The sequence below is a fragment of the Lissotriton vulgaris genome, unplaced genomic scaffold, assembly GCF_964263255.1.
Source record: "Lissotriton vulgaris unplaced genomic scaffold, aLisVul1.2 SCAFFOLD_1220, whole genome shotgun sequence".
Lineage (NCBI taxonomy): Eukaryota > Metazoa > Chordata > Amphibia > Caudata > Salamandridae > Lissotriton > Lissotriton vulgaris.
In genome coordinates, this window is record NW_028243988.1 from 440,031 (window position 1) to 453,624 (window position 13,594).

The 13,594-nt window shown below is 43.2% G+C and overlaps 1 protein-coding gene across 1 annotated transcript in view; it reads left to right on the forward strand.

The window, feature by feature from the left end:
• LOC147668186 (sialic acid-binding Ig-like lectin 13) overlaps positions 1–8,463 on the forward strand; it is a 314,281-nt gene extending 305,818 nt beyond the window's left edge. The window contains exon 8 of the mRNA XM_086948718.1: positions 6,450–8,463. Coding sequence (XP_086804844.1) covers positions 6,450–6,506 — 57 coding nt within the window. The 3' untranslated portion in view covers positions 6,507–8,463. The remainder of the gene's footprint in view (positions 1–6,449) is intronic.
• The last annotated feature ends 5,131 nt before the right edge of the window (positions 8,464–13,594 follow it).

A 13,594-nucleotide genomic window follows, 5' to 3' on the forward strand; every position in this document is an offset into this window, starting at 1 on the left:
GAAGGAAACAAGCTCCCGGGGACCGGTTTCTGGCATTACAGCCGTCTTTGGCCTGGTTTGCTTGAATCCTGATGGTGCAATGAGCAAGGGTCTCACATCTGAGAATACCCTTCCACGCTTAGGGTGGACAAAAATATTTACAACAAGGGGTGGTGAGGGACAGAGTCTCTGAATTAAGCAGAAAGCTCTCACCCAGTCAAGAGATCAGGGCTAGATCCAACACCGTTTTTTAGCTCACTGCACCATCCCAGTTTCAGAACCCGGCTGTATTCAAATTAGTCTGTTCCTGTCCCAGTGCATGATGGGAACAGGGCAAACCAAACTACAAAAGCCAATTCTTACACTGGGAAGGAAACAAGCTCCCGGGGACCGGTTTCTGGCATTACAGCCGTCTTCGGCCCGGTTTGCTTGAATCCTGATGGTGCAATGAGCAAGGGTCTCACATCTGAGAATACCCTTCCACGCTTAGGGTGGACAAAAATATTTACAACAAGGGGTGGTGAGGGACAGAGTCTCTGAATTAAGCAGAAAGCTCTCACCCAGTCAAGAGATCAGGGCTAGATCCAACACCATTTTTTAGCTCACTGCACCATCCCAGTTTCAGAACCCGGCTGTATGCAAATTAGTCTGTTCCTGTTCCAGTGCATGATGGGAACAGGGCAAACCAAACTACAAAAGCCAATTCTTACACTGGGAAGGAAACAAGCTCCCGGGGACCGGTTTCTGGCATTACAGCCGTCTTCGGCCCGGTTTGCTTGAATCCTGATGGTGCAATGAGCAAGGGTCTCACATCTGAGAATACCCTTCCACGCTTAGGGTGGACAAAAATATTTACAACAAGGGGTGGTGAGGGACAGAGTCTCTGAATTAAGCAGAAAGCTCTCACCCAGTCAAGAGATCGTTTTTGGCCACTATAGGTGTGGCAGGGTATACTCAGACATGAGTCCCTTTCTCACTGCTCCATCAGGATTCAAGCAAGCCGGGCCGAAGACGGCTGAAATGCCAGAAACCGGTCCCCGGTAGCTTGTCTCCTTTCTGGTAAAGAATTGGCTTGGTAGTTTAGTCTGCCCTGTTCCCATGATGCACTGGGCCAGGGACAGACTGATTTGCATATAGCCAGGTTCTGAGCTGGGATGGGGCAGTGAGATAAATAACGGTGATGGATCAAGCCCTGATCTTTGGACTGGGTAAGAGTGGTCTGCTTTATTCAGACACTCTGTTCATCACCACCCCCTTTTCTAAATCGTTTTTGGCCACTATAGGTGTGGCAGGGTATACTCAGACATGAGTCCCTTTCTCACTGCTCCATCAGGATTCAAGCAAGCCGGGCCGAAGACGGCTGAAATGCCAGAAACCGGTCCCCGGTAGCTTGTCTCCTTTCTGGTAAAGAATTGGCTTGGTAGTTTAGTCTGCCCTGTTCCCATGATGCACTGGGCCAGGGACAGACTGATTTGCATATAGCCAGGTTCTGAGCTGGGATGGGGCAGTGAGACAAATAACGGTGATGGATCAAGCCCTGATCTTTGGACTGGGTAAGAGTGGTCTGCTTTATTCAGACACTCTGTTCATCACCACCCCCTTTTCTAAATCGTAAAATTAATGATAGCACAGCATTTTGGGAGGCTATTAATTCACCATTCCTTTCGGGCACAAGAGAGAGCAGCAACATAGAAGCTACAATTACTGAAACCAAATGGATAGCCTATTTCTCCCAGATGTTTAGACTCACGGAGCCCACTACTCACATTCTTGGTAGCTCTGGGCGAGGGCCTGAAAACCCAACTGACCTTCCTAGTTCATTGGCACTAGATTTTACCCTGGCCAAAGTTGAGCTAGCCCTGAAGGCAAGCAGAGGAGGGAAGGCCCCGGGCCCGGATCGGGTCCCTGTAGATCTATACAAATTTAAAATGGATCTATGGGCCCCTTTATTACTCAGGGTCCTAGAAGCTACAGGAAAGGTTGGACTCTTGGACTCTTGGTTGGAGTCCATCTTGGTTCCGGTTTTTAAAAAGGGTAACCGCAACAGCCCAACGTGCTACTGCCCTATCTCTTTACTTGATTCGTTGGGAAAAGTGGTCTGCCGAATCCTATTAGAACGTTTGCAGTGCTGGACGGAAGATAACAACATCATATCTGACCTCCAGTACGGCTTTTGGGAAGGTATCGGCACCATTAAACAAGTTCTAAACCTTGTGCTACTTAGAGGCAAGTATGTAGATACGAAGGGCGGCAGATTATACATGGCACAAGTAGATCTCTCTGCAGCGTTTGATTGCGTGGGCCATGTGAAACTCTGGGACATCTTGATAGAAATGGGGGTCGACAAGCTCCTGGTTAACTACCTGCGAGAAATATACTCAAACGCAACTGCAAGAGTGAGATATGGCTTGGGGGGCCAGCTATCCTCACCTTTCAAAGTGGAGCGGGGAGTAAGACAGGGTTGTGCCCTGGCTCCATTTCTTTTTACATTATATACAAACGGTTTGGAAACAGCCATGTTGGAGGGGAGACAGGACCTTCCTCTAGCTGAGAACCGCCCAATCCCCGCACTTCTATACGTGGACGACGCGGTCATCATGGCCCGCACTCCCCTTGAACTGCAGCACTATCTAAATCATTATAATGCATTCATGTCGCACTTAGATCTAAAAATTAATATAAAAAAGACTTTCATAAGGACCTCTGGTAAAAAGTTACGAAAGGGAAACAACATCTACATAAGTAATTCCAGGATCAACCACACTCCAACCTATCCCTACTTGGGGGTGGTTATAGACAAAAAGGGTACTTGGAAAAGGGCAATTGAGGTCAGAAAGTTGCAGTTCCTGAGGCTACAATGGCCCTAGTAGCATTCACACAGAGGCTTGGAAAAAGACCCCCTAAAGAGATGCTCCAAATCTACCATGCCAAATGCGTTAGCACAGCCATTTATGGGGCCGGGGTTTGGGGACATGTGCAGGCTGAATCCATTCAAAAGGTTGAAAATAGCTTTTTAAGATTTTTACTTGCAGTACCACTAAGTACGTCAACACACAGTTGTCATTTAGAAGTAGTGTGGCTCACTGGTTAGAGGCGGCAGACCCGAGAGCAGAGGACGGCCCGGGACCAGGGTTCGATTCCCGGCGCGGCAGGTTTCTGGACCAGGGTCAGCGGACTCGATAATTCTCTCGCCTCGGTGCCCACTCTGATCAGCGATCACACTCGGCAACTCTGGGCATTAGCTTGCCTCATCTTCACTAACGGCCCCACCAGACCGCCGGGGGTGCCTGGTCTCACCCTGGAGATACCCATTAAGGGACCATCTCTCAGGGAAGCCAGGAAGGGTTTCGCAGCGGTCGAAGCGCCTTGGGACCCTACGGGTAAGTAGTGCGCTATATAAATGCTAATACATTTACATTTACATGTCCGATATTATTCGTATGCAACCAGTTCTGGTATGGCACCGTATATGGACATCTAATAAATTAACGTTCACTCAAGCATTCGTGAAAGATTGTGTTAAGTTAGAACACGTTCATAAGATCCTATGGCTACAATATGTTAAGAAGTTCTTCTGTGATTTGGGCCTGCTGAACTACTACTATAATCGCCTAGAAATGGCCAGGATCTCAAGAAAGTCGCTAAGGAATTAATGTTTAAACCACTTAGCTGATCTCCGACTGTCTGCTGAAGCGAACAAAATCTCTGTACAGCACTCACTGTCTATTCAAACAACTGCTAAGATCCAGCCTTACTTAACTTTGAACCTATCTAGCTTTGACACATTTTTATTGATTAGATTTAGATTAAATGTCTTTCATCGTCTTGTAACGTTTCCATGTCCAAACGACTGGTCCAAGCAGCTAACCCAATGTCCGTGTGATGGTACCTCAACGCAGTCCCTTCTCCATGTAACTCTTTTCTGTCAATTTTATTCTGAACATAGAAAATGCTGGCTGATCCCGATATTAAAAATTCTGGGTCTCCGTCAGTGCCACCCTGCCTTTCTGGTTCTTCAAATGCTGGAATCAGACCCTATAGCTATAAATATGGCAAGGTTTTTAAAATGTTGTATACGGCACCGAACAAACCTGTAGATCGAGCCTAGTTCTATTTTAAAAAATGTATATATGATGTTTTTATCCCAGATAAGAAATATTTTATTAAAGTAGTCTAAGAATGCATCTTAGGATGTTAGTTTAAACTGTATTACACCCTTTTGATTATATGCTGTAGTAGGAAACTTATAATGAAACTTATAATGCACTTTACTTGGTCACTAAAGGAAGTATCCAGCAGGATTTGCACTTTGCGGAATTGAGAACATGTAGGGCTACGTACGGCGTAATCTGCATAATTTGCAACTCTTGATGGCATTTAAAAGCAAAATTTGCACATTGTCGAGCCCAGAGTGAATAAAGCACTTTATTGCGTTATTTGCAAATGATGTTCATCGTTAAGAATATCTGCCATTTCTGCAACTTACTTGAAATCAGAATTATTTCAGACCTAGAATGATGACTACATCTAGCTTAGGCTGCAAGAGACAGATGTTTTGGTCTTCATTTTTAACATGGCAATATGATTAATATGTATGTATTTGTGATGATTTTAACATGTGTATTTGTAATTGCTTATATGGTTGTGCACTGCATACCGAATAAAGAGTTGTTAATGCCTCTGAAGACTGAAGTTCTGTAGAGGAATAGACTATGGAAATCACTAGTGTCCACCCTGAACTAACATCCAGTTTGAAACAGGCCTTTTACCCACAACAAACCAAGAGACAGAGGTCTGGTAAGACAAAAGCAGGGTTCCTAAGCACTAGGAATAGAATATACAAGAATTGTCCTAGTATCCTGTGTGCTCCCTTTCAAATTACCCTCCAGGAGTAGGGAAAATATATTTTTTTTAAATGTGCTCTTCCTTACTATGTATTAAAAATCCAACTTCACCATTACATTGATCTTCACCTTCGAACTGAATTTTTAATGACTATTAAAGTAGTTGTTTAATTATTGTTGTATCTGCCTCTATTCACAAGAACCAGTATTGGCATTTTACTCTGTAATCTGATTTTCTACAGAAGACAAACAGGGCTGCACTATGTGTCCTACTATTAAAACCATGTACCCTATCCATTGGGCTGCAAGACCTTTATAGGTGCAACGTATTAAGAGTTAAAAGGGAGGTTAATACCAGTCAATAAACTGCTATTTAAGCGGTTGCACTGCAGGTTTGAACTGCAGCAGTCAGGCTACAAGGATAGACCTGAAGCCACTTGTGGAACGCACAGTAAGCACTGCAATCCAGAAGTGACATTTAACATCCATGCCATGGACGCAGTTTCTACACCATACACTGTGGCATTATAAGAGAGTTAAATAAACCAATCAGAAATGTGACCGCAGTCTGTAGACTCCAAAACCAGCAATAATAGTAATCAAAAAAGGCATGTGACCACTCAAAAAGAGGCATATTCTCACGGAATTTAAACAGTTAAATAACGCTGGCAGCAAAGTAATTAGGGAGAGGTGTCCTGAGCAAAGGAAGTTCACATTGAATCTCTGTCTGGATTATCCCACTCAGCCATTGCTGGATGTGTCATCCACATTTGTGAGCAGAACCCAATAGAGACATTGAGGATTGTAACTGTCAGTCAGGATATGCAGATTGTATTTGATGCACACACATTCAGCGGTCTCCATTGTAAAGCTTTTGTGTCTGTTTGAATGAGCAAGAAGGTTAAAAAAAATTGTAGACACAAGCATTGCCAATGTTGGTTTTCCCAAGAACTGGTGACAGATGGTGAAATCAGAGAAATCAGAGAAACCTTGAGGGAGTTCTTAGTATGATGCTTAAGAGCAGAAACACTTTAACGGCAAGCATTGCTCATTTCCCACATAGTCCCAGTGTAACAAAAAAGGAGTCATTAGAGTTGGCATGTACTTTAATGTATGACTTAGGGTGTGCGGCCTTCACCATGCGGGCGGAAATCCTTGGTGAATCTGGACTGCAAGTTTCCTTTACCTGCCTATTTGTTTTCTACTATGGAACATATTAATTCATCAGTAGAGGAGCTGAACCCAAGTGTAAGGAATGGTCATTGATACATGTAGCTCCTGAACTGTTATATTCAGACGCAAAGCCCCCTTGTTAGTCCACACAGTTAAAGCCAGTTGTTGGTGGTTGCAAAGGATCAGGTAATGAGACCTGCTAAAGAACAAGCAATGCAAGGTAGTAAACCTACATTGAACCTGAAGAAGATCACTGCACAAGAGTAATAAACACAGGGCCATACGGAAAAATTAAATTGTTCAGAATACTCTTCAAATACTGGAAAAATAACATCATTTTCTATTCTCCAAATAATGTATGCTTCTAGAGCAGGACCAAAGACTATTTGAATAAGATTTTTCCCTTTCGGATGAATAATTTGATTGGCATTGATTCTCTCTTCTTTCTATCAGGAACTTCAACAGCGGCAGCCAGACATTTACTGTGAACTGAAGGGAGACGGAAAGTGAATACTTGAACAATTCCACATCTCCAACAGTGCACCATCATAGAGACATACCGGCTTGAGTCCTGTTCCTAGTTCCACTTTCAAGAGGAATACATCAATCATTTGTCACCGTGTTACCGCAATTGCAGTTAGAGTGGGATGTTGTGGTAACAGATTTCCAAAGGGGAACACTTTCCCCTTTGTAAATTGTGGCAGTGTCATTGGGGCAAGCAAGGCCCTACTTGCTCCCACTGATGTTGTTTTTAAAGTAGCTCCCATTGATTCATGGGACATCAGTGGTTTTTAAAAAAAAAGTTATTTTTTGGTAACCCAATTACAAGGATAGTGGTTTGCTATTCCTTGCAGGCCAGCATCCTTGTAATCCTCATCTGTAACCAGTCCTTAATTTGAGGCGGTGGATTCCTGTGCTCGGCACCGGCACATAAAATTCAGCACTGGCTCTTATGACACTCTGCCACATGGTGGCGCAGTTTGACTGATTCGGGATGAGCACAACAACAGTTGTTTATTAATTGAATATACATTACCATGACTAAAACCTGCAACCCATACCATTCTTGTAGCTGAGGGGGCCTGGAATAGTATGAATTGTCACACTTGTTAGAGTGTGATGGTTAGTAGTTGAGCTGATACTCTCATTGGCAGCACTGCGGGGGGCAATGGGTGTGACTACTATTTGCACCTTGTCTTTTGTATATCGGGTCCCTGGATGTTTATCATGGGAATTTGATTATTCCATCACCATCCCTTGCTGTCAGTGTTCTTCGTTGGATCTCAAATAACTTCTGGAAACTGCATTTATTGTTCTTTTCATTTCAATGTCCCTGCAGTGTAGATAAATCATCAGGGTCGGACTGGGGCAGGCATAAAGAAGTGACCCCACTAGTGAATTGGGTAGCTAAAAAAGTAGCAGATTGTGCCAGTTTTGAACTTGCAAAGAAATGCGCTATACTTATTTTGCCAGTTTTAGTAGATGGCATGAATCTGAACATGCTGCAAGTAATGTTTTTTAATTCCAGAGAAATAAACATTAAAACCTGTCCAGTAGACCATAAAACAAGCCACAAACAGCCACAAAAACAGCCAATACACTGACCTACGAGACCAGCCCTTTCAATATTGCCTAATTCCCTATAGGCCAGCCCAATCCTGCAGATCTTGTCTTCTGTATTGACTGTTGCAAATTCAAAAATGACGTCCTCTATAGGTTTTAGAACTTACAGTGTAACTGCTATAGCCTCCTTCCTACATGCCCAGCAGTACTTCCCGTTGCACAAGGAGGGCCTCCTTTCTGCTTGTAATGTGTTATCCAGTGACATCACACGTGCTTGAAACTCTGAATATTCTTGTTGTTCATGTCTCTCTCCCAAACTCTCTTCTCCCACAGCAGTTGTCCTACGCTGTATGTCAGGAAATATCCTGCGCATCATTTGTGCATAGAACAATTGCTCTTTAAATAGTGGTCTTAGTTCGGGTGGGATGTTGGAAGGGTGGCTGACATAACCGAATGTCCTGAAGAAGCCACCCTAATTTAAATGCGGCATTTGAATCAAGATCTTCAATGAAACCAGAATGAGAAAAATGCTTTTCTCTGAAGAATGAAATACAGAATGAATGTACAATATTTGGTTTCAGAATAATTGGGATATGTGTTGCACAGACTTCCATTTTGGAAGATGGATCTAATGATTGTTTTGTTTTAACAAATGATGCCTTTGTGCATCCAAATAAATAATGTAAAGAAAATTCCTAGATGGTTTACAATGAACTTTGTCCCGTTATAAAATGAAAATAAAAACCAAAAACTTTGAGCCGTCCTGCTCTTAAGATCCCCACAACATCCAGATTACTTACCGTTCTCAATGTCTGCAGCTCCCCCGGTGCTCCTCCTCTAACCTACCTACAATGAATGTATCATGCGACCATGTCTTCTCTCAATAAAATATATCTCCTGCCTGGCTGGACCTGTTTGTGTAATTATTGAGTATATTATTTGTCACAGAGTTACATATATTCTGGCCAGAAGCCACAGCCCATGCATGATGGAATATATCCAGTCTTCTGCTCATAGGGTACTTGAAAGAACATGAATGTAAACACATGGACATCCACATACCTCAGTACCATTCACTTACGAAGAATCTTATAGTCACCGCCAATTCACCAGCTGATCCCAGCAAAGGAATCAACATATGACCAGCCAGGATCTTTAACACAACACAGTCCTGATGAAATGAGGGCAGATCATGGCTGATAAACAGGTACTCACACTTAACAGCATCTGAGTATGAACTCTCCTTGCTCTGAGGTGCCCCTCTTCACTTTAAAACTAGAATTTCCCTTTTGACTGTTCCCCCTGATGCAGTGTTTGCAGTGGACGAGGAATGCTGCCAGGCGTCTCACTGACATCCCTCTCTTTGTTTTATTGGGTTCATTCTGGTGAATATTTTGTTTTGATGTGACAGTGTCCCCTATGGGTTATTGGCACCAGTGACTCCTTGTTTCCTTTTTTTTCTCTAATACTCGGAGTTAGTGAGTATAGCAAGTGTGTTATTGCTCGCTCCTTGGCTGCAAATAGTTCAAATTGATCTGCCCTTGGTTTGGATGTCTCACCTCCTGTTCAGATGGCACAGCTTGGACACAATCACTCCTTGTCTCTTTGCGTTCCTACAGATGGACTATAGCCACTGCTTGGTAGGCCCTCATACAATAAAGACAGTAGTAATACTAGTATTAAGTGCTAGTAGCCCTTTCTAGAAAGAGTCTGACTCATTGCAAGCACAGTAGTACATTACTTCCCTCATGTGTGGTCTTTCTTCAAATTTTGAAGCACTGCGTGGGTATTACATACAAGACTTGCTGGTCACAGGTTAGATATGTATGTCCTCATGTTATGACAAAGGGAGGGACTCAAATGCATTTACTACATTTTAAATGGCTTGAATGGTTGCCTGTTGTTAGTCCCGATTCAACCTCATACTACAACAAATAATAATGGCTCTATTCTTGCCTGGGTCCAAAAAGGTTTCAGCAACTTAAACCTGAGCTCAGCCCTGTGGCATAGAGCAGACTGGCTTAACTTACGAAAACTTGCAAAGCAAGGAAGCTTGTTTCCGGTCCAGGAAAGACATGGCTTGGCAGTTCGGGCTGGACTGTTCCCATGAGGCACAGGGTCAGACTGATTTGCATATAGCCATGTCTGAACTGGTGTGGCAGAGTGGGCTAAAGAACGGTGATGGATTAAACCCAGATCTTTTGACTGGGTGTGAGTGTTTGATTGATTCAGATGCTCCCTCCATCACCACCTCCTTTTGTACCGCTTTTGGCCGCCATAAGTGTGGCAGGGTATGCTCAGACGTGAGTCCCTTGCTCCCTTTGCCACTGGATTCAAGCAAGCTAGGCTGAAGACGGCTGGAATGCCAGAAACCGGTCCTCGGAAGCTTGTTTCCTGTCCAGGAAAGCCATGGCTTGGCAGTTCGGGCTGGACTGTTCCCATGAGACACAGGGTCAGACTGATTTGCATATAGCCATGTCTGGGGTGGCAGAGTGGGCTAAAGAACGGTGATGGATTAAACCCAGACCTTTTGACTGGGTGTGCGTGTTTGATTGATTCAGATGGTCCGTCCATCACCACCCCCTTTTGTACCGCAGAAAAGAAAGTAGCAGGAGCAGTGGCAAAGTCAGGTCCACGACAATGCACCCTCTGCACATTGGCATGGTAGTTGGTCCCAGTCTTCTGTTAGTTCTCCAGGTAAACAGCTAAGGGTTCCTGAATCTCAGGAAAATCACTTTGGGAGTCACTCACTCCAAAAGAAGCCACCAGCATGGACCAGAGCATGTCCATTTGAAACTGCTCAGCTGAGTTCCTCCAAGAAAATGGGCTTCTTGCAGTTTTTGTGTACCTGCGACTCAATAGGTCAGCCAACTTCCTGTTGAGTCCACTTCTGTGACCTGGGAACAAGTAGGGCAGGTCCAGCCTCCCAGTTGTACTTACATGTCTCAACAGCAGGTACAGTCCTTCTTCTGTCTTCCACATGTCCAGTACTGTTCTGAAGAGGGTGTCTAGGGGTGTCATGTTCATGGCGCATGTTGTGTAGTTCCTATTAATACATAGGATCTGCATGTTTAGATAAACTAAGCTAAGGGGTTGGTGTCCAGACTGATTCCAGACACCTCCAAAGGATATGTTAGTCTTTAGAACCGATATATTGAGAAATGGCAGTAATCAAACATACTTCTATCATAAAAAACCTTATCTAAATGTACCTAAGTGTCCCTAGCATGTATGTGGGTGTAGCCAAGAATACCCAAGGAAAGAGCCAACCCCATTACCTGATGGGAGAGAATGAAGGACCCCGTGTTGGTCTCCGGTTTGACACCACACAAGGGATCTCAGACCACTGAGTGCTAGAGCTTCTGCAGGCCGGGACCTCAGCGTCTAGTGTCAGTGTGAAAGCTTCTCCTCCAGTTGCCTAGTGAATACCTGGTTCTTTTATACCCAAAACGTAAACTCAGGGGTTCTACCAAGATGTGGAATTGTACTATGGGTCTGTCGTTCAAGGATGACATTAGAAGTGACTTTTGTATGGAGTTATTATACAGAAGATGATAATTCTGCTGTGCATGTCCTGGGCAGGTGATTACAATATGAAACTAAGAATCCTCATGAATATTTAATGAGGCTAGAAAACCACACAACATTTATTCGGCACATAAATAGGCAAAAGGTCAGCACCAGAACGATTATGTAGAGTAAGGTAGGACAAATGTAGGTAAAAGGTCATGCAACTACCTCGGCTTATATTGGGGTACCTTGGGGCTCAGAACACCCACTCCACATCCGACTGGATGACAATATTAACTAATGTTAAATTATGCCTCTTTTAAAAGGAATAAAAACATTGCTAAAATATGAGTATAAAAATATCTAAAAGCATGATATTTGTTATAAATTGATGCAAAAAGATAAAAAAGCTCTATAGGTCCTCTAAAGAGTCAACAGACTGTGAGACCAATGGAACACATCGAAAGCCACGGGGACCAATGAGAGCAGGAGAGAAAAACAAAACCAAACAGTGTTTTTGAATTGCAATTTGCCATGTTTTGGAAAAAGGCTGACTTGTTCCTAACACACGTAGAGCTAAATGTTTATGTGCACTGTGTGGGAGATGCAACATCACTGTTGCTTGCATTCAGCGATGGTGGTCCCTGTGACACAATTCTTGTACCACAACAATGGAGCAAAGGTGATCTTCTGTTCCCACAGCAGCGCCGTGGAAATACTTGATAGTAGTACATCAATGTCCGGGCAACTGATGGAAAGGTCAGACCTATGTCCAACACACATTGGTATCCGCAGAATAGGCAGTGGAGCACAGGCATGATGCAGTTGACCCAGACTGATCTGAACAAAAGGAACAAATGCTCAATTAGCTCCCAAAGCCGAGGTGCACCCAGATGGAGTACCATGCATTTCACTACTTCGTCGTACCAGGAGTTATTTTTCCATCTCTTTGTACACTGGGCAGTCTATTGCTTAGCAGGAAATTTAAAACAAGGATACTCACTACAAGTAGTAGGACCTGTGGAAGGCCTCCTAAAATGCTTCCCAATATGGAGTGTATATATGACGGAATAAATCCAAAGATTGTCTGAAAGGTGACAATAGTCCAGAACCTATGCTCTTAAATAGTTACTGTTATGTTTCATATAGGTACCCTAATATAGGTACATGCAACATGAAACCCTTTCACCTATATCACCTCCCCTACATTACACAATAATGAGCCTTTTAAGGATTGAACACTTTTTATGGACTGTACATTTTACCTAGTTCTAAGCCTGGGTGCAGAAGGAAGGTTTCCCTGAACAATAGTGTTCTAGGACCTCATCTTTAGATTGACACAGTATGAATGAATATTCATAAGGCTACTTGAAAACCAGGCAGGGGCTATACACCACCTTCCTAATATAGACGCACAAGGTTCATCACATATGTCATTCTCATACGATGGCTAACACAAGTACATGGGAGAAAGGGACTCTATATACTTTTCTGTATAAATACAGCACCTCTTGCTATCAGGAGACTTCCAGGTCAACACACTGACCAGAGACACTGAGGCTCCTGCATGCTCCAGCTGACAGTGATCTGAACATCTCTTGTGGGGTGTCCAATTCGAGACCAAGAAGGGCTCTGGCATTCTCACACTTGAGGTAATGGGGTTTGACTAAACCTAGAAGGATTCTTGGCTACACACCTACTCACAATCTAGATACACTTAGGTACAGCTAGATAGGCATTGTAGGAGTACCCACACTTTTTTCATTCATTTTATCTCCATGTATTTATTCATGCTTATTGCAAGATGGTAGAACTATACTATCCTTTTATATTTACCGTACTACTAATCAATATATCTCTGCTACTGTCTAATGGTTGTTGCAGTTCATATATTTTACACAAGAATAACAACTGATCAATAAACCCTTATTGAAACGCTCAAACTCTTTATTCTGTGTATCTCTGAGATAAACTAAAATGAGCATGAGTGACTGAGAAAAAAGTAGAACATTGTTTCCATGATCTTGAGGGATTAGGCTTGTCATTTTCTGAGGTTGCCAGAAATGAATATCTTCCCAATAAGAGGAGACACTAGTGGCACTGTGGGCTTGCTAATGCAAAAACAGGCTAACATATTCAGTAGGGGTGCTCAGAGTTAGTCTGCCACCAATCCTACAGTTTATGGTATCCAAACTCGCAGGTTCTGCATGGGTACTATAGGAACTACACAACAATACACAATCACACTCATATCAGACATGTTAAAGATACGATGTAACATTTCTCCAAAATGGAGCTGGAAGTTTGTTTCGACTACTGCCTGTATCTTAGCCAAAAACCTGCAACCTGGAGATCAGAAGTCTCTCTGGCTGAGGTTAAGGCCACATATTTCTTTTACAGTATGGCTTTCAGTCCGCTCAGAGAATCAAACTGTGTATAGTACACATCCATTGAAGGCCATTATGTTGCCTCCCTAACTGTGTGGTTTGATGGAAACAATATTTGTATACAGCAATTAATCCTGG